The following is an 18,466-nucleotide window of genomic DNA, read 5'->3' as shown; positions in this document are numbered from 1 at the left end:
CTCTACTGCTCCTGGTGGGGGCGGGAGGGCACTTTTTCATATCAGTCCATCTTCTTCCTCTCCCTCCCGCTCTTTAGACCCCAGAAACGATCCCACCGGAGACCTTCAAGAAGGTGGCTTTTGAGTTTGAAATCCCCATCTGCAAAGGCGTCCTTGACTACGCAGCCTCCGACCTGGTCCAGTTCAAGCACTACTGCTGCCTCCTCTGGGGAAGCGTCTTCTCCTTCCTGCAGCAAGTGGAGCTTCTGATGAAGGAGTATGCCGTGCCTGTGGCCATCGTCATGGGGAAGAAAGTCATGGACCTGGTCCCGGATTTTGAGCTAAGCCAGAGGGCCACCCGGGAGGAAATCCTCTCCGTCTTAAAGAACGTCTCCACCATTCAGAAATTTTTAAAGCAGCCTGGCCGGAGATACAAAGGCCAAAACGGGACCGAAAAAGCAGCCACCAAGATCCAGGCAACATGGAAGTGCTACAAGTTGAGAAAATCCTACATTGGATTCAGGCATCGGCAATGGGCCTCGGGCATCATCGCCATTTCTTGGTTGATCCACGTTCACTTGCAGCGTGTCCGAAAGACCCTGAAGGAGTCCCGGCAGAAACACCTGGAGAACTTCCACCTCAGGGCCAAGGTAGTTGCTTGGCCCCTTTGTCTCAGCATCCCTGTCCAACGATTGCAATCAAATGTTCCTCCTCCCCCACCCCCATTTGACTCTACCCTTGTCCAAGCATATTTTACGCATCATTAAATGTGCAGCCTTTGGTGGCTACATTCTGCCTCCATTCCCCCACCTCCCTCCCTCCCCTTTGAACAACTGCTGCATTTCCTTTGCTGTGTGAAATCAAATTCTCTCTGATTTGACTTGGGTCCTTCTTGTCGAAAAAAAGGATTCAGTCAGTTTGCAACAGGCAGCTTTTGATGGTATTTAGCACCACGCTTCTTAAGGGCTGTTTTTTAAGAATTGCTTTGGTTCTGCTCTCTTTTTAGTGCTTCTGACTTCAGGTTCAAAAGGCACAAGCCAGAAAGAGGGGAAGAGGGTGAGATGGAGGGGGGAACGCATTAATAGCCAGACTGTTGCTTCTGGAAATAGTAACGGTCGGTGGTACTTGTCAACTGTCCAGCTTCTGCCAATGCCAAGCCCTGGACATCATTACACCATCTTCTTCCCTGCCTGTGTCCTCTCCTTCCAATTTAATAGATACTTGTACAGTACTACCATACTTTCACTTTTATCCATAGATTATTTTTACTTTTTATGCCATTTATAGCCTGCCTTTCCCGGTCAGGTAAACTACACAAAGGGACTAGCAGAAGTTTTAAAAAGAATCTCCCAGGATGCTGTAAGTTGAGGTCCACACGTCAGTGCCTGAGATTGAGAAACTCTGTCTCTGGGTTTTAAAGGCCGGCACTTCTATCAATATCTGGCAAGCAACCAGATAGAGTAAGACAGTCTGTTATTAACACAGCTGCCTGCAATTACTGCAGGTTCTAGTCCCACCAGGCCCAAGGTTGACTCAGCCTCCCATCCTTTATAAGGTAGGTAAAATGAGGACCCAGATTGTTGGGGGCAATAAGTTGACTTTGTATATAAATATACAAATGCAAATAAATAAAAAATATAAATGCAAATAAATAAAAAAAAAAAAAACCAGGGCAGCCGCTGAATTTTTGCATCAGTGGAAATTTCAGGGTTCAAGGGCAGCTCCGCACAGAGCACACCGCGGTAGTCAAGATGGTGTAGCCACGGCATGGATTCCATGTTCCTGAGAAACAGTTTGGCGTGGCCCTGCCCCCTCCAGCAGCAAATGCAGTGCCCTCTTCCCACCTCCTCTCTTCCGCAGTCCCTCTCCCCTACTCTTCCGTGACAACACAATACCGTGCACTTGATTTGTGGCCCACAAAAACAATCTCCCTCTCCTCTGTGGCAGTCACTACTTTGTCAGAAAGTACTTAAGTTTGCAGACAAGCTTTTAATTAGTGATCACCATTTCATTTATGTTTGCTTTCTCTCTCTCTCTCTCTCTTTTTTTTTTTCATTCATATTCTGTTAATTAAGTGATCAGCCTCTAATCTTCCCCTGCCAGTAGCTTCATGTAGCCATCTAATTAAATTAATTGGGGAAGATGTTTTAAGTATGTGATTAAATCAATTAATATAATTTATGCCTGGCTTAACTGTACAGTGGGAAAAAGAAGGAGGAGGGGGAACAGCTGAAGTTCGGCTGGGTTGCATCCGCGGCAGGTCCCTCCTGTCACTGATCAATGCCTTTTCTTGATTTTTAGCATCTGGCCGCCAACTGGAATCGCATCAGGAGCTCTAGGAGGACGATTATCCATATCCCATCGTTAGGTAGAACGCTTTTGTCTCTGGGTCTATCAGCAACCCCTATTACACACCGCATTATGACTCCTTGATTGAGTTCAAGGAAGGCCTTGTTTTATTCAAATTGGTCTCGGCAGGAAAATGTTGTCGACATGATGAGAGTAATAACGCAGGGCCTTCACTTGAAACGGCGGCGTTTAATTTGGGGATTAAGCAAATAAAGTCATTATGTAGAGGCCGCTATTCAGCGGAGAGGTGATTTGCGGTAATTCGCTTCCCTCTGTATGAAATGAACTAAAAAGTTGTATTCTCTCCCCCCCTCCCGCCCCCTTTTCTTTCCCTCGCTGCCCTCCCCTTGGAAACCCACCGTACCCCCAGCCTTACAGACAGGATTTCTGCTTGCCTTCCGCGAGGAGGGGATGTGGCTTTGCTGGCTTGGGTGCTGTTGCACCGATAAGCCAGGATGCTGTTTGCACCCTGCTTTTAATCAAATGTGCAGTCAAAATGATAAGCCACATTCTCTGAAATTATTTAGTTCTAATTACGAGCAGATGGGAGGGTTTATTTGCACCTTGGGCGCCTCAGCAAAAGGAAATGCTGTGGTGAACAAGAATAATTAAGAAGTTGAATAGTGGGGTGGTTTTTGTGTGTGTGTATGCTTAAATAATCTGCAGCTCCATGTTAATTAGCACTCGGGTAATTATTTAATTACATTTATGAATTGGGGGGCTTAAGAGCCATTTCCCTGTGCAGCTGTGGGGGTTTGTCGATCCAAGATGTTTCTCAAAAGAATCTTTCCAGGAAATGGCTGAAAATGGGAACAGCGGCCCACTTTTTAAAACAAACCAGCTAGCTTTCTTTTAATTGGGGGTGTACAGAAAATGTCTGTAGAGAAAGATATCCGAGTGGCCTTTCTTTTGATTGCAGCCCTCTGTGGCCGTTGCTGCTGCGGCTACAGCATTTACAGAGTAGCCGTTCGCTGAACGGTTCTCTGAGCATCTTTGGCCATCACCCCCCGGCATTGCTCTTCTCCACACCCCCTTTAAAGTCTCACGTGAAGCTTCCAGTATGTCAATGTTTATTTCAGTCAAAGACCAAGAGATCAGAGCAAGTTAAAAACACTCAAGCAATATCCAGTTAAAAATTGCAGAATTAAATAACAAATAGATAAAATCTAGATCAAAAACACAATTTGGCATCCCGGCTGTCAGTTGCACACGAGCAAAACGCAGCATGGCCTAACTATAATATCAATCCTTAAACTGTGAGGCCCGTAGTCATTAAATACTAAAATGCAAGAGAGTGATAATGCAAAAGGGTTTGCTGCATTAATTGTGCAAAATAGCTAGGATGGATTAATCACCTGAATCCCCATTGCTGCTATGCAGAATTTAACCACCTGCGCTGAAGCTTGCAGTATGCACATCACAAAATTTCTCTTTCCTTTCCTTTTTTTTAAAAAAACAAACAAACTTTCTACTGCTTTTGATTGACATGCAGCACTTTAGAACATCCTTAGTTTCTTAAAACCAGATATAGACAACACCTCATCTACCCTTCAGGAATCCTGTCTTGGATACAGTAGAAAGGCCGGGAGGCTTTTCAGGAAGTGAAATAGGTTAATGGTCTTGATATCATTTTTTTCCTTCTGTTATCAAATGTCACAAATGCAAAATATGCAAAAAATATTAATCTCTTTTAAATAAATTATTGCTCTTTTTTTTTTTAGTAAAAAAGTTTTATTTCCATTTTCCAACAACCTATTCAATATACATTATTCAATATAAATTATTGCTCTTTTTTTGAAGACATTTTATACAGAAAATAAGATGATGAAATATAACTAGAAAACCAGAACCTTTGGCATACTTGCAGTTTTAATAAATGTTAGGTTTGATAGGTTTCTGAATATATGTCTTTGCCCAGTCTGGGAAGGACAGTTTTGTAATTCCAAGGACTAAAACAGCCTTACATGGAAATAATGCAGCTGAGTTGAAAAGGTCCTGAATCCCAGTTCCTGGAAGAACAAACTCTAGCTGGAATTTGTGGCTTTCTGCTGCTACTGTCACCACATTTGAGAGTCCTTGATTGATGCCGCTAATAATAAAATCACACTTTTTTTTTTTACCAAACCTGCAAAGATATATACACATGCTTATTCTGAAGTAACATTTGTTAATATGTTAATAAACTTTTTTCCCCTTTTAGTCAAGTTTTTTTTAATCTTCCAAAAGGGTACTTAAACATGTTTACAGAATGTTTTTCTAATGGTCCTCATAGGCCAACAGCTTCATCTTTAGGCTGAAGTTATATGTGGTATGGGATGCTTCCCTATAAAACTGCATAGGAAGAGGTTAGAGTTAGGCTTCCTGAGATCATCAAATAGTATTTAGGATTTTGGCCTGGCCTTGGCGAGACCCAGGTCTCAACCTGGATCTCTCAACCACAAAAGCTCTTCCCAGGCCGTCCTACCTCACAGGGTTGTAGGTGGCAAAAATGCCATGTACGCTGACTTGAGGCTCTTGGAGAAAAGTTGGGATTTACATCTAACAAGCACAGAACTGTTGTTTCCAATGTCAGATTTAATTTATTTCATTTAATTTATTTGATTTTTATCCAGCCCTTATTTCTTTATAAGTAACTCAAGGCAATTTTAAAGTACAGGTAGACCTCGACTTACGACCTCATTTGAGGCCAAAATTTCTGTTGCTAAACAGTACATGTGTTGTGAGTTTTGTTCCCATTTTACAACCTTCCTTGCCAGAGTTGTTAACTGAATCACTGCAGTTGTTAAGTTAGTAACGCGGTTCGGCTCCCTATTGACTTTGCTTGTCAGAAGGTCGCAAAAGGAGCCCCAGACACTGCAACCATCATCAATATGAGCCAGTAAGATGGCATCATCTTAAGATGGAGACGTGAAGCTGGATTAGAGACCAAAAATCAAAAATCAAACAATACGGTTCCTTTCACTGCTCTATGTGTGCATTTGCAGACATAATGATTAGATGCCAGCGCTCTGCATAGTGTCATCTTCATTCAAACCCTGGTTTACAAACCCTGGTTGCATTTCATGAACCTTTCGCCGCGAACTTAAAACTTATTTATTTCGTATGGCTGGACTAGCCTGATTTTCATCTTTATTTGATGGGTTTTTAAAGTTTTGTGATTTTATGGGGGAGTATGTTATTTTAACATTTGGGCATTTAAATTAGTTTTTTAAGGGATGTTTTTAATTATTGTGTGTATTTGTATTTTATCTGCCTGTTCACCGCCCTGAGTCCTTCGGGAGAAGGGCGGTATACAAATTAAAATATTATTATTATTATTATTATTATTATTATTATTATTATTATTATTATTATTATTATTATTATATTATTATTATTATTATTATTATTATTATTATTATTATTATTATTATTATTATTATTATTATTATTATTATTATTATTATGGTCAAGGAATAAAGTCTACTAACTAACTAGCTTTCTCTTAGAAGTATGTGCATGCCTGTTGGCCCAATACAAACTTTTTATATTAAAAAAAATAAAGCTACCCTTGAATACATTTAGTGATTAATTATTTTTTAGTTGTGCTATATTAACCAATAATGACGCTGCAGTATTTCACAAGCCTGTATAAAAAGCTTGTGAAAATAAAAACTTTGAAATGATAGTTGGAAAGTCATTTCCTGCGCATTGATACTGAAGAGCCATCTCTTGGTTGAATTTATGATAGAATAATATTTTGTGGTTTGAAATAATGCTTTTATTGAGATGTTGCTTTTGGTTTAAATTCCCCTCGCATGAGAAATGCTCTTAAAATTGAAAGTTGGGGATATTCTTAATCTATGGGAATCTTCTCAGTTTTTCTCTTTTCTGATTATTCAGGACCTCAAACAAATAACACAGTTTAATAATAGACTGTATAATTAGAATAATAGACAAAGGTTGTATTCTACCATTTCTCAAACAAATATGGGCATTTTTAAAACAAATGGGACCATTCTATTCCATTATTTTTGAATTGTATTCAAAATTAAAGAGCTTTCATCAAATTAAAATGTGTCCTTCAGGGGTGTTACTTTCTAATGATACGAACAGCTTTGCCCCATAGCAGTTTGTGGGACTCGATCTAACGGATGATTGTGCAAGCTTTTTCTTCTGCCGTATAATGTACTAAAGTCCTACCTATTTTAATGCTACTTTAACTGCTGAATAAGAAGTCTAGTTATCAATATTACAAACCTGGGAGAAGATGAAAAAGAACCTCCTGATTAGTAAACCCAGCCAACTCTAGCTCAGTGTTTCTCAACTTCAACAACTTTAAATAGGTGGACTTCAGCTTCCAGAATTCCCCAACCATACAGGCTGGGGGATTCTGGGAGTTGAAGTCCACCGACCTTAAAGTAGCTAAGGTTGAGAGACTGATCTAAACCTTGTCTTTCTGTAAAGCTATAGAAGCTCTACATGTTTTTTTTTTGATTTTGTCATAACAGTATACATAAACATTGTCATAAGTAAAAAACATATCATGAATATATATATATATATAAGTAAAGAATATGCATTAGCTATATTAATTTGATATAATAAAGGGAACAATAGGACAGGAACGGTAGGCACTTTTGTGTTCTTATGCACGCCCCTTATAGTCCTCTTAGGAATGGGGTGAGGTCAATAGTAGACATTTTTTGGTGAAGATTTTGGGATTTTGAGTAGAGACTATGGAGTCAGGTAATGAGTTCCAAGCATTAACAACTCTGTTGCAGAAGTCATATTTTCTGCAATCAAGTTTGAAGCGGTTGACATTAAGCTTGAATCTATTTTTTGCTCTTGTAATATTGCGATTGATGCTGAAGTAGTCATTTACAGGAAGGATATTGCAATAGATAATTTTGTGTGTTAAACACAGGTCATGTCGAATTCGACCTGTGATAGAGGTGAGAACTCCATAAATTTTGAGTTAAATCCCCATCAATGAAACCTGACATTAGTCTGCCACCGTTTCATTTGTTGCGGGTGTCTTTGGGACCCAAATGCTTTAGCATCTTGGAATATCCCAACCATTTGAACCAAATGGTTCAAAGGTCTCCTGCCAGAGGGATAGAAGTCCTCTGAATTAGAAGACTTCTGAGGTCCATTCCAGCCCTGTCATACATTCTATGTTCTATGCCTGTTTCCTGTCTTCATTCTCCATGCAGTGGGCCACACTGAGATACTTAGGCTTTTGACTTGAGATTGGTCCTTGATCCCCATTAAGCATTAGGCAGAATCAAGTAGATCTATAGTATGGGAAGGTCCATCCCAGTGAAGGATCCCCTGCTATGATGGCATCCCAGGACCAGGAATTAGATTCTTTGCAAAGCTGTTAAGAATTTTCATCCAAGCTTGCTTTGCGAAGTAGTTATACAGGTGAGACTCAAAATAGACTTACATGCCCATGTAGTATGGCTGTATTACTGTTAGCCTTCTTATCTTTTCTACTATCTTCTCCAGTTGGTATCTTATGATTATAATACTTTGTTGTTGTTTGCATACACTGAAAGTTTATGCACTAGAGATAAATTCCTTGTGTGTCCAATCACACTTGGCCAATAAAGAATATTCTATTCTATTCTATTCTATTCTATTCTATTCTATTCTATTCTATTCTATTCTATTCTATTCTATTCTATTCTGTTCTAATTTTTTTCTGTTCTGTTCTTTTGTAATTTTGTTCTATTTCTATTGTAATTTCATTCTATTCTATTCTATTCTGTTCTATTCTATTCTCTACACACACACACACACACACACACACACAGGGGGGAGAAAGAGAGAGAGATTGTGGTAGATTTTACTTTTCATGCAGGATCAAAAAGCTAACAATCATGCTAAGGAATGGATGGAATTTTGTTTTGGAGAAACTTAGGGTTTTTTCCCCGCTGTGCCAGTTCGGATCTTTTCAGCGTCTTTTCTGGAAGTGCCTGTTATACTTTCTCTTTGCCTTGTTCTGTGAGCGAGTTGTCTTTTGCACCTTCCTGTCCGAATAATCCGTGCAAGACCATTCATGACGACTTAAAAGCATTTAGGCGAATAAATTCTATTACCAGATGGGGAATTTTCCCCCCTCAATGAAATGTTTAGGGAGCAGAGTATCAGAAACTCGGACCTTAACGGTTACATATTTTAAGATATCCCAATCTGCTGAAACGGATTGAATTTAGATTACTTTTTGATACCATTGTCTCTGAGAGCTAAATGGAAGCATATATCCAATGATAAAAACAGACGTAGCTCCTGGCAGTTGCCTTCAAAATCTTCTAGTAAGCCTTTTGAAGCATTTGTTTGGCAACTGCTGAAAACAAGCTGTTGTGCTAGCTAGAAAGGTAATTTGTTTTCCTATAATTAATTTTCAGTTGTCAGATTTCATTCTGTGATCTTCCCTCAAAGCCAGAAATTGAATGGCGTGTATAAAATGCCTCCTATCATGTTTGCCCCAAATGTGTGCATGGGATACAACTTTTCCAGGTTTCTAGAGGAATTTGAGACCCATTTGCAAGATTCCAGAGGCCTCAATATACAATTTGAAGGACGAAGCATTATTTTAATCTCGTTAGGAAGCCACGCTATAAACAGCAGCACATCAAACCTGCACTTATTAAGCAGCACTTGGTATCGATTTTCTGACAAACTCTCCTGCTGACAATTGATCTTCTTTTCTTTTTAATACCAAGATCGTTTCGATGCAATTAGCTTAATTTCAAAATCTTTCTGGATGGGACTATCCAAAAGTGTTAAACAGAAAACATTTTATAGGAATCTCGCAATCACTTTTCAGTATTTATTTTATATCTTACTCACACATTCCCAGAGAAGCAGACCTCAGCCATCCATCCAGCAGCAGCAGCAGCATGCTCGCGAAAACCCTTAGCGCATTCCATCGGAAAGGGCCCAGCAAAAACCCTGCTTGTATTGTGCAATCCAGATGTCACAGTAATTGCAAATTAAAATGCCTTAATGCGAAAGGGAGAGCAAGAGAGAGAATATGTGTGTGAAAATTCAATTAATTTTGTTTTAACGGAAAGTGTTCTAGTTTTAATTATTCTATCAGGAAAAAACAACCGAGGCTTTAAATGGAGATGATTTTAGTATTTGTGATTTTAATTGTCCGGGTTTTAGCTTCGGTTTTGTCTTGTATTTGCCATGTTTTTATATGAGATGTTTTGAGCACTATGTGAATAGAAAGGTGGATGAGATAATTCAAATAAAAACAAAGACATTTGCTCATTATTTTAGTAAATATAGATCAGTATGCATCCTGAATTGTGCAGTAAAGTTGCATGTCAATTTATTACAACAGTCCCCATTAATAAACACTCAATTTATTTCATTATTATCATACTATCATTTCAAGATCTAGTTCTATTAATTGCTTTTCATTACGGCGTTCCCCAGTTTTCATCAGATCTTGCTCTCGGAGAAATAATAGCAAACAAGATAGTTAAAATTCATTTGAATTTTATTCAAATTGTGCAACCTCACCACACAATTCAGTATACCGATCTAAAATTCATTTGAATTTTAACTGTGTTTGAACTTAGGATGCTATATTTCTCTTCTTTCTTCTTCTTCTTCTTCTTCTTCTTCTTCTTCTTCTTCTTCTTCTTCTTCTTCTTCTTCTTCTTCTTCTTATTATTATTATTATTATTATTATTATTATTATTATTATTATTTACTTTATTCATTAAACATGAAACTTCATCAACTGAACATTCAAAAATGCATCACAAATACCATTGACTGGTGCTAATGGTTGATACGGGTTGCTGCCAGTGTCCTAGGCATCAACCAAGTACCTTAAGATGTACGATGTTCCAAGTAGCACAGTTTTTTGCAGTTCCGCTGGTGTTATTGCAGGAAGCTGCGATTTGTTAATGTATCTTATAAAATTATTGGATTATTATTATTATTATTATTATTATTATTATTATTATTATTATTATTATTATCAATAATAATAATAATAATAATAAATTTTATATTTATTATTTATTCTTTTATTATTAATTATTATTAATAATAATAATTATACTAAAGTTGTTTGTTGTTGTTGTTGAGATGCAATTCTTGTTCCTAATTATTTAAAAGCTAGATTAGGATTCTAATAATACGTTCAAAAAAAAGTCCTGTAGTTTATCAGAAAGCTTGACTGTGTAGCTTATTCAGAATTAGTCTAGTATATAATTTTTTTAAAATTTCAATTATTCAGAACGCAGTGTAAGTACATTGCACTGTTTTTCTTCTTTTTTGATCAATGAATTGGTCTTGCACTGGTTGAAAGTTGACCTCAATAGTTCTTACGTTAGGTTTCATTTTTAGTTTTATTAATTTCTCTGGAACATTCCCCAAATATAAGCGGGAGGCTGAATTCCCTCTCCCCAGTGAAAAGAAAAAAAGGAAAAAAGAGCACAGGACCTTCTATGGATGTGAGGCGTGTTAATCAGCTGGGGTGTTTTCTTTCAGGGTACAAGCAGTCCCTTCGAGAGGCCGACCCAGATTTCGCTGTTCATCAGGGATCGCAGTTCGGAAGGCTGTGCGAGATCAAAGGTACCGGTTCCTCCCAGCAGCTCTGCCTCTATTGTGCTTCCAAAGGAAAGAGGTGCAGGTCAATGGGTCCCCATTTCTGAGCCAACAGATTGTGCCCTCGTTGCCATTTTGAAGGCTTATGTACTAGCTAAACTTTTCGTTTACCAGGTTGCACAAACCCAGCTTATCCTAATCAGCACATCATCATTCTGCCAAAGGTAGTTTTTTTTTTATTTCAAGAGGCAAATGGACTTTCTTTGTTTTTTTCCTTGTTTTTTCCTTTTCCTCATCCAAGAAGCTTCTTCATTCTGACTGAATGGTGGAAGCTGTTTAGATGAGAAGCAAAACATCTTCAAGCAAAAACAAAGGAAGTCCAATTGCCTCTTGAAAAAAAAGCACCTTTGGGACAACCATGATCTGGATGCCTGAGAATCTCCATAAGACACATCATAATTCAGCATTTATGTAAGGCTTTACATAATGTGCAAACTTAGTTAATGTCTGTCAATTCCTATGCAAATATCCCTGGAAGCCTGGGGTGCCCAAAACGTCATTAAAGTGCTTTTCAATATCTATACCAGTTTTCTCAACCGTGGCAACTTTAAGACATGTTAAGAAGCCCTGATCTACACAAACCATTCAATGTTATTATCAGATAATGTGCTGCTGGGTGCTGTGCTGTCCTGCTCACTCACACACATACGTAATGGTGGTTTAGTGCAAGGGTCTCCAATCTTGGCAACTTTAAGCCTGGAGGACTTCAACTCCCAGAATTCTGGGAATTGAAGTCCACCAGGCTTAAAGTTGCCAAGGTTGGAGACCCCTAGTTTAGTTGGGTTTATTAATATTCCCCAGCACTTGCCTTCAACAAAAATCCAGAACTGTCCCAATTAAGTCCAGCCAGACCAATGCTAGTCCACAGAGTAATGGCCAAGGAGTCCACAAGGCACTTGAAAGGTTCCCAAACAATAAATAAACCCATCAGGCAAAATTAAATCCACAATACAAGAGGGTTGTACATGAGGCAAGAAAAGTCCAGCGTTCCCAAGGCACGATCCAAAGTCAAGGCACCGTGCCAAACCAAAACAAGACAGAAATCACAACGACCAGGAAACACCCAGCTAAGAAAGGAACACATTGTTCTCAGCATTGTCTCCATCTGTCCGCTGGGCTAAATAGCCAGCTTCTGGGGCAGCCCATCAAGAGGGGCGAGGCTGCCTCCTTATGAGTAATTGGGCTGGTTTTCTCTGCACCTGCCTTTGCTCTGCCCTATGTGTTCTTGGATCAGGTGCAGAAGCCAGTTCCTCTTCCTCATCACTGATTGGCTGTGGCTGCATAATTTCCTCACCTGAAGCAGTGGTGGGTTTCAAATTTTTTTACTACCGGTTCTCTGGGCGTGGCTTGGTGGGCGTGGTTTGGTAGGTGTGGCAGGGAAAGGATACTGTAAAATCTCCATTTCCCCCCGATCAGCTGGGACTCGGGAGGCAGAGAATAGATGGGGGCAGGGCCAGTCAGAATTTTTACTACCGGTTCTCCGAACTACTCAAAATTTCCGCTACCGGTTCTCCAGAACTGGTCAGGACCTGCTGAAACCCACCACTGACCTGAAGCCTCAGGGCTGTCCTGCTGCAGCTGTATTTCAGCCAAATGCCTCTCACATATCTTGTCGTGTCCCACTCCTCCGCTGACGGCTGGGTCCGGGAAATCCGAATCAGGCGTGCCTCTGCAGCTCTGCCCAAAGTCCCAGCAAAGTCCTCAGAGCAGGCAGGAGACCAGTAAGTGACTTCAGCAAGATAAGTTTGACTTTTGCCTGACTCAGAGACTGCCAGAAAGTAGATCCTTTATATAGGCCATGGGGTGTGGCTCCATGACTCAGCACTCATTAAGGCCTGCCCCTCCCTTCCCTCTGTAGCCTCCGCCTCTCCAATCTTCTGATGCGAGGGTCACACCAATCAGCTGTTGGTAATAAACCCTCCTCAGGCTCACCTGCTGTGGAGGAGGGGGAGGGGTGTAGCTGCTCCGTTTGCCTGGGCATGGAGTCAGGGCTGGGGCAGGGAGATTCTCCTTCTGCAGTTTGTGTGGGCATGGAGCCAGGACTGGGACCGGGAGGCATACATTCCTCAGTGTGCGGGAGCAGGTAAGAAGGCCCCGGCTGCTCTGAGGGCGGGCAAGACACAACATATCTGCTTGGAGCCACTGACCAACTCCCCTCCTGACATGTCTGGGACTGGTTCATCTTCCTTCGAGCTGACATCTGGAGATGTATCTGGGGAAGTCATCACAGGTGCCAGGTGGATGACATCCAGCTCTACTTCTCTTTTCCGTCTTCTTCAAGTGGGTCAACCTTGGGTGGGCCCAGCATGGAACAGACTGAAGTTGGGATGAAATGTAAGTAGCTAGATCTGAATGTAGGCCAGTCCGAAGGTGTGCATGAATTACCTTTTTGTCGGCGGCGCATGATTTACCATCTTCATCGAAAGAGTTTTCCTGGCTTTTATGAACCATGTCTCCCAAAGGGGTACCACTGATGATGTTACCTAGCTTGGTAACAAAACGTCCTCAAGAAAATCACCAAGCTCAGAGAACACCAGAGACTCCACAAATAGGTTGTGGTAATGTGCATTATGTGGGCAAGAGCAAACCCATAAGTGCAATGGATCCAGAACCCAGCACTCAGAGTGTCTTTAGATGTTCCCCATTGGGAACATGAGACATCTCTCCATTGCCCCCAAACAAAATTCAAAGGGCTTGTTTCAACTACAAGATTTGAATCCTGCCTGCCCAAAGAATATGATTTCCCGTTTTGCATCAACCAACAATTCCATGCACCCTCTTATTGAATGCTGCCTAGGAAGTGGGCATGGCTAGAAATAATTGAGATCTAACAGCCACACGATACAGTGGTACCTTGGTACTCAATTGCTTTGAAACTCATCAAATTTGGTACTCAATGCATTTTGAAGTGAATGTTTTGTCCCAGTAGTCAACACACTTGTCAGTGTTGGCTACCTTGTGACTCACTGCATTATTCTTTATGTGGGGGCGAGATTTGTTTGGTATTCATCATTTTTGGTACTCATCACACATCCCACACCCCCAGAATCAATTAACAATGAGTACTAAGGTACCACCGTATTGTCAACTCTCTCCTCTGAGAATATAGTCCTTGGCTGATTTGAAGAGAAATCCCCAAACCCGCAGTATTTGTATAAGTTTAAAACACGTTTTGCCCTTTTTATGAATTGATATGATGGGTGCATTTGGTTTTATGTTTGCTTTTATAATTATCTATTATTCTATTGTTTTGTCTGATGCTGTTTTAATTAAAAGTTGCGGTTTATTGCTATTTTGTGTTGGGTTTTAAACCATCACAGGCTGCTGTGCCAGGTGTATCCAAGCTTAAATAGTTCTTTTGATCATTTATTCCTGTTTTGTAAACTTTCCTATTTAGTTAGGAAGAGGCTGGTCAGCCATTTGTCCAGAATGGGACAGGTTCTCCTGCTTGAGCAAAAGTTGGACTAGAAGACTTCCATGGCTCCTTCCAGACCTATGGTTCTAGGTTCTATCGTTGAAATGTGTTTTGAAAGCTTTAAAGTTTTAAACTTAAGCTTAAAATTAAATATAGGTATCAAAGACATATGAGTGCTATTGTATGTCTTCTGGCTTCTTTATTGCATTATTAAACATTACTAAATAAATAACTAGTCCATAGGTATGTGCATGTAAATCATGCATAATTTGCCCCTTAGTGGCTCTTGATAAATTAGCTCATATTTGGTCTTTGTTTTGAAAAAGAATTCTGTCAAAAAGCTTGTGATTAGATTTCTTAGCAAGTTTCACAACTCTGCAGGAGACAGGTGTACTGTCCCCCTCCCCACCTCACATAGAAGAATGCAGGAGCGAGCGTCTAACAGTCATTTATTCTACAACCCATCTGAATTTCCTTTGTGGATCAAAAGACTTGGCAGCTACAGTTCAAATGCCTGCCAAGTTTCTTATCACTGTCAGAGACGGGAGTCCACTGTCCGTAGGCCATTGCCGGGGCAGCCAAGAGTTCACAGAATAATTCCTTCACACAGTCCAGGCCTTAACTCAAAAACAACCGATCTGAAGTTCATGCTTTGTAGTTTTTGTCCGTCACAGGGCCTACAGAGCTTTTATCCCCTGTGGGGTATGGCTCAGTGACTCAGCACTCTCTGGGCCTGCCACACCTCTTCCTTTGCTGCGCACGCTTCTCCTTCCAATGCTGCCTGGGATCAATCCAAGATTGATCCTCCTCACCCTCTGTCGGTGGGGGCTCCGACACGCCTTCTCCCTGGCCTTCAACTGGCACCTGAGGCGTTGCCAGAAAGGAGGGACCTGGAGAGGGAGGCCTTGTCAGCTCCTCCCCCTCACTCTCAGAGTCATCCTCCTCCATGAGGACAGGCTCGGGAGCCGGAGTCACAACAACAGGTGGGTATGGGATGCATTGCATATTGATGTGAGGTCATGTACTTTGGGGGCCAAGTATAGTTTCCAGGTGGCGCTGTTGCCCATTTAACATGGTGCTCAGTACTACAAACCCTGGTTTAACTTCACGGGCATGTTTGAGAGAGAGACACTGGGTTTTCCTGGTAAGGATGATATGGAGGTTTTTATGAATGAGTGCAATGAACTTCCACTCAGAACTTGGAAAGAAGCACGAAGGGAGGTATGAGGTTGTGATTGCAAAGGTGCTGTATTGTCAGAATCTGACCTATGAATCGTTACCCAGCAAGCTTCCCGGGAAAGACGCAAGGCAAGCCTTCCGTCGTGAGCTAAAAACATATTTATTTATTCAAGCAGGACTGGCATAAATAGATTGATTTTAAATTGGGTTTTATTAATATTTTAAATTTTAAATTCATTTTAATTCTCAGCCGTTTAATAATTGTTATATTTTAATTCGTTTTAATTGTATATATCCTGTATTTTATTTTGGCTGTACACCGCCCTGAGTCCTTCGGGAGAAGGGCGGTATAAAAATTTAATTAATAAATAAATAAATAAATAAATAAATAAATAAATAAATAAATAAATAAATAAATAAATAAATAAATAAATAAATAAATAAATAAATAAATAAATAAATATGTCTCTCTAAAGCAGGGCTGGAGAACTATGGTCTTTTTATGACTTGCAGACTTCAACTCCTAGAATTCCTGAGACAGCCATTCTGGCTGGTTCAGGAATTCTGGGAGTTGAAGTCCGCAAGTCATAAAAAGGCCATAGTTCCCCATATCTGACCTAAAAGGAATCAACGTAAATTTGGAAGAATTCCTTTTTGTTATTGTTTTTCCCCTTCACTCCTTTAACAGAAGAGCAAGAAATATTAATTTGTCAGTGGCCAAGATTGCTGGCTACTCAGAATGACACACTCTACATGATCCATGTATATTTCAGCATCATTATTATTTCATAAATGCCATTTGCACGAAAAAATGTATCCTCAAAATTTATGGGAGCCTAAAATAATAACTTAATTGCCTTTATATATTATGAAGGCACTAATGTGGTTTTGTCCTCCATGCAACTCTTCTATGTTGTGGGGTTTATTTAAGGGAAGATTTGTTACTTCTGAATGAGGTAGAAAGTTATAGGCAGCTACTCAGACTACAGAACAGGTTCAGACATGAGGTCTCCAGTCTGTGATTCTCGAAGAAGCATCCTAGAAAATATCCCAAAGGTGCTTTTTCAGGAGGCAACTGGACTTCCTTGTTTTTTCTTTTGAAGACGTTTCGCTTCTCTTCCGAGAAGCTTCTTCAGCTCTTGACAGGATAGTGGGGAATGGAAGCTTTTTGGATGAAAAGTGAAATGTCTTCAAAAGAAAAAACAAGGAAGTCTATTTGGCTCCTGAAAAAAGTACCTTTGGGACAACCATGACATGGAGCAGGGGTCTCCAACCTTGGCAACTTTAAGACTTGTGGATTCAACTCCCAGAGTTCTGTTCTGAACTCTGGGAGTTGAAGTCCACAAGTCCACAAGTCTTAAAGTTGACAAGGTTGGAGACCCCTGACCTGGAAGACTGAGAATCTCTACAGAATCCTAGAAAATACTTTTTGTGGGACTGTTACATTCTCTGTGTCTTTATTCTGTCCCACAAAATTACCCTATTGGTGTATCATCTGAAGATAATTGCAAAGCATTAGCTCTGCTACCCTCAGCGTTGTAATTTTGATGATTTTATATACAGCAGTATCACCTTGGATGCTCTTTGCACTTCTGTCCAAAAGAAGCTTTCAATATGATTTAGTACATCAAAGAAAGCAGAAGAAAGGGAAAATGTGGAAAGCACAATAAACTAAGCCAGTGTCTCTCCACCTTGGCAGCTTGAAGATGCTGGCTGGGGAATTCTGGGAGTTGAAGTCCACCCATCTTCAAGCTGACAAGGTTGAGAAACACTAAACGAAGCCAAGCAAAGAATGAAAAAATCTTTTTAGTGAATAATTTAGTACCATCAGCAAATGCCCAATTCTTCCTGGATCATTTGTCCATGGTAATTGGTCAAGTTAAATAGAAGAGAAAGAAAGAGGGAGGGAAGGAAGGAGGGAGGGAGGGAAGGAGAAGGAGAGGGGTGGGGAGGGAAGGAGAGAGAAGGAAAGGAGAGGAGAGAGAGGGAGGGAGAGAGAGAAAGAGAGAGAGAGCAATATAATATGAGTGTTAGAATTGCAGAGATACGGGTTCATATCCCACTTCTGACACATCCCTTCCTTTGGAAGAGGTCAATAACCTATTCTCCAAAGCACCTGAAGGCAGAAGAAGAAGCAATAGATGGAAACTAATCAAGAAAACTAATCAAATTCTGTTTTTCACAACTTCTTCAAATCACCTATAATGATGATGATATCATCACTGGAAGTTTTAAAGAAGAAATTAGACATTTTGTCTGAAATGGTATAGATTCTCCTGTTTGAACTAGAACAGGAGTCTCCAACCTTGGCAACTTTAAGCCTTGGGGACTTCAACTCCCAGAGTTCCTCAACCAGCAAAGCTGGCTGAGGAATACATCCACAAGTCTTAAAGTTGCCAAGGTTGGAGACCCCTAAACTAGAAGACCTCCATGGTCCCTTCCAACTCTTTTATTCTGTTATTAAAAGTCAGTACATAAGAGAGATTGCTGATCTGCTACCTTTCTTTTTCCTTGGGATGCTGTGGCATTAATTCCCAAAGGGGGAAAAACTGCCTCTCCTGATCTTAATACTTAATCTCGTACAAGTGCTTAATTTACCTGCCCACTTATTCTCTTACTACTGTGAAGCTTGTTCTCCAGGGCTGAGGTGTTTTGTCAGTGGGTCTCCACACCTGCTGAAGATCTTGAAATACTAAGCGGAGGCAGGCTGGTTGTGAATCACGAGCACATTGAGGCTGGGAAGAAAGCAAAGGCAGTTTTAAGCTACATCAACAGAAGTACAATTTCCAAATCACAGGAAGTAATCATTCCATTACAGCCTGCTTTTTTAAAATTTTTTTAATTTTTTTTAATTTATTTTGTCACACAGTATATATAGCATAAGCATGAAATAACTAAACAATACATAAGCATATATATAAGCATGAG

General features: G+C 40.2%; 1 protein-coding gene across 1 annotated transcript in view; it reads left to right on the top strand.

The window, feature by feature from the left end:
* The window catches only part of IQCH (IQ motif containing H), an 84,410-nt gene that overhangs the window by 4,732 nt on the left and 61,212 nt on the right, over positions 1-18,466 (top strand). The window contains exons 2-4 of the mRNA XM_058156780.1: positions 78-629; positions 2,281-2,347; positions 10,828-10,911. Coding sequence (XP_058012763.1) covers positions 78-629; positions 2,281-2,347; positions 10,828-10,911 — 703 coding nt within the window. The remainder of the gene's footprint in view (positions 1-77; positions 630-2,280; positions 2,348-10,827; positions 10,912-18,466) is intronic.

Source organism: Ahaetulla prasina, chromosome 13 (genome assembly GCF_028640845.1).
Source record: "Ahaetulla prasina isolate Xishuangbanna chromosome 13, ASM2864084v1, whole genome shotgun sequence".
Classification (NCBI taxonomy): Eukaryota; Metazoa; Chordata; class Lepidosauria; order Squamata; family Colubridae; genus Ahaetulla; species Ahaetulla prasina.
Note: the sequence above shows the minus strand (reverse complement) of the source record. Positions and strands in the feature narration are given on the sequence as shown.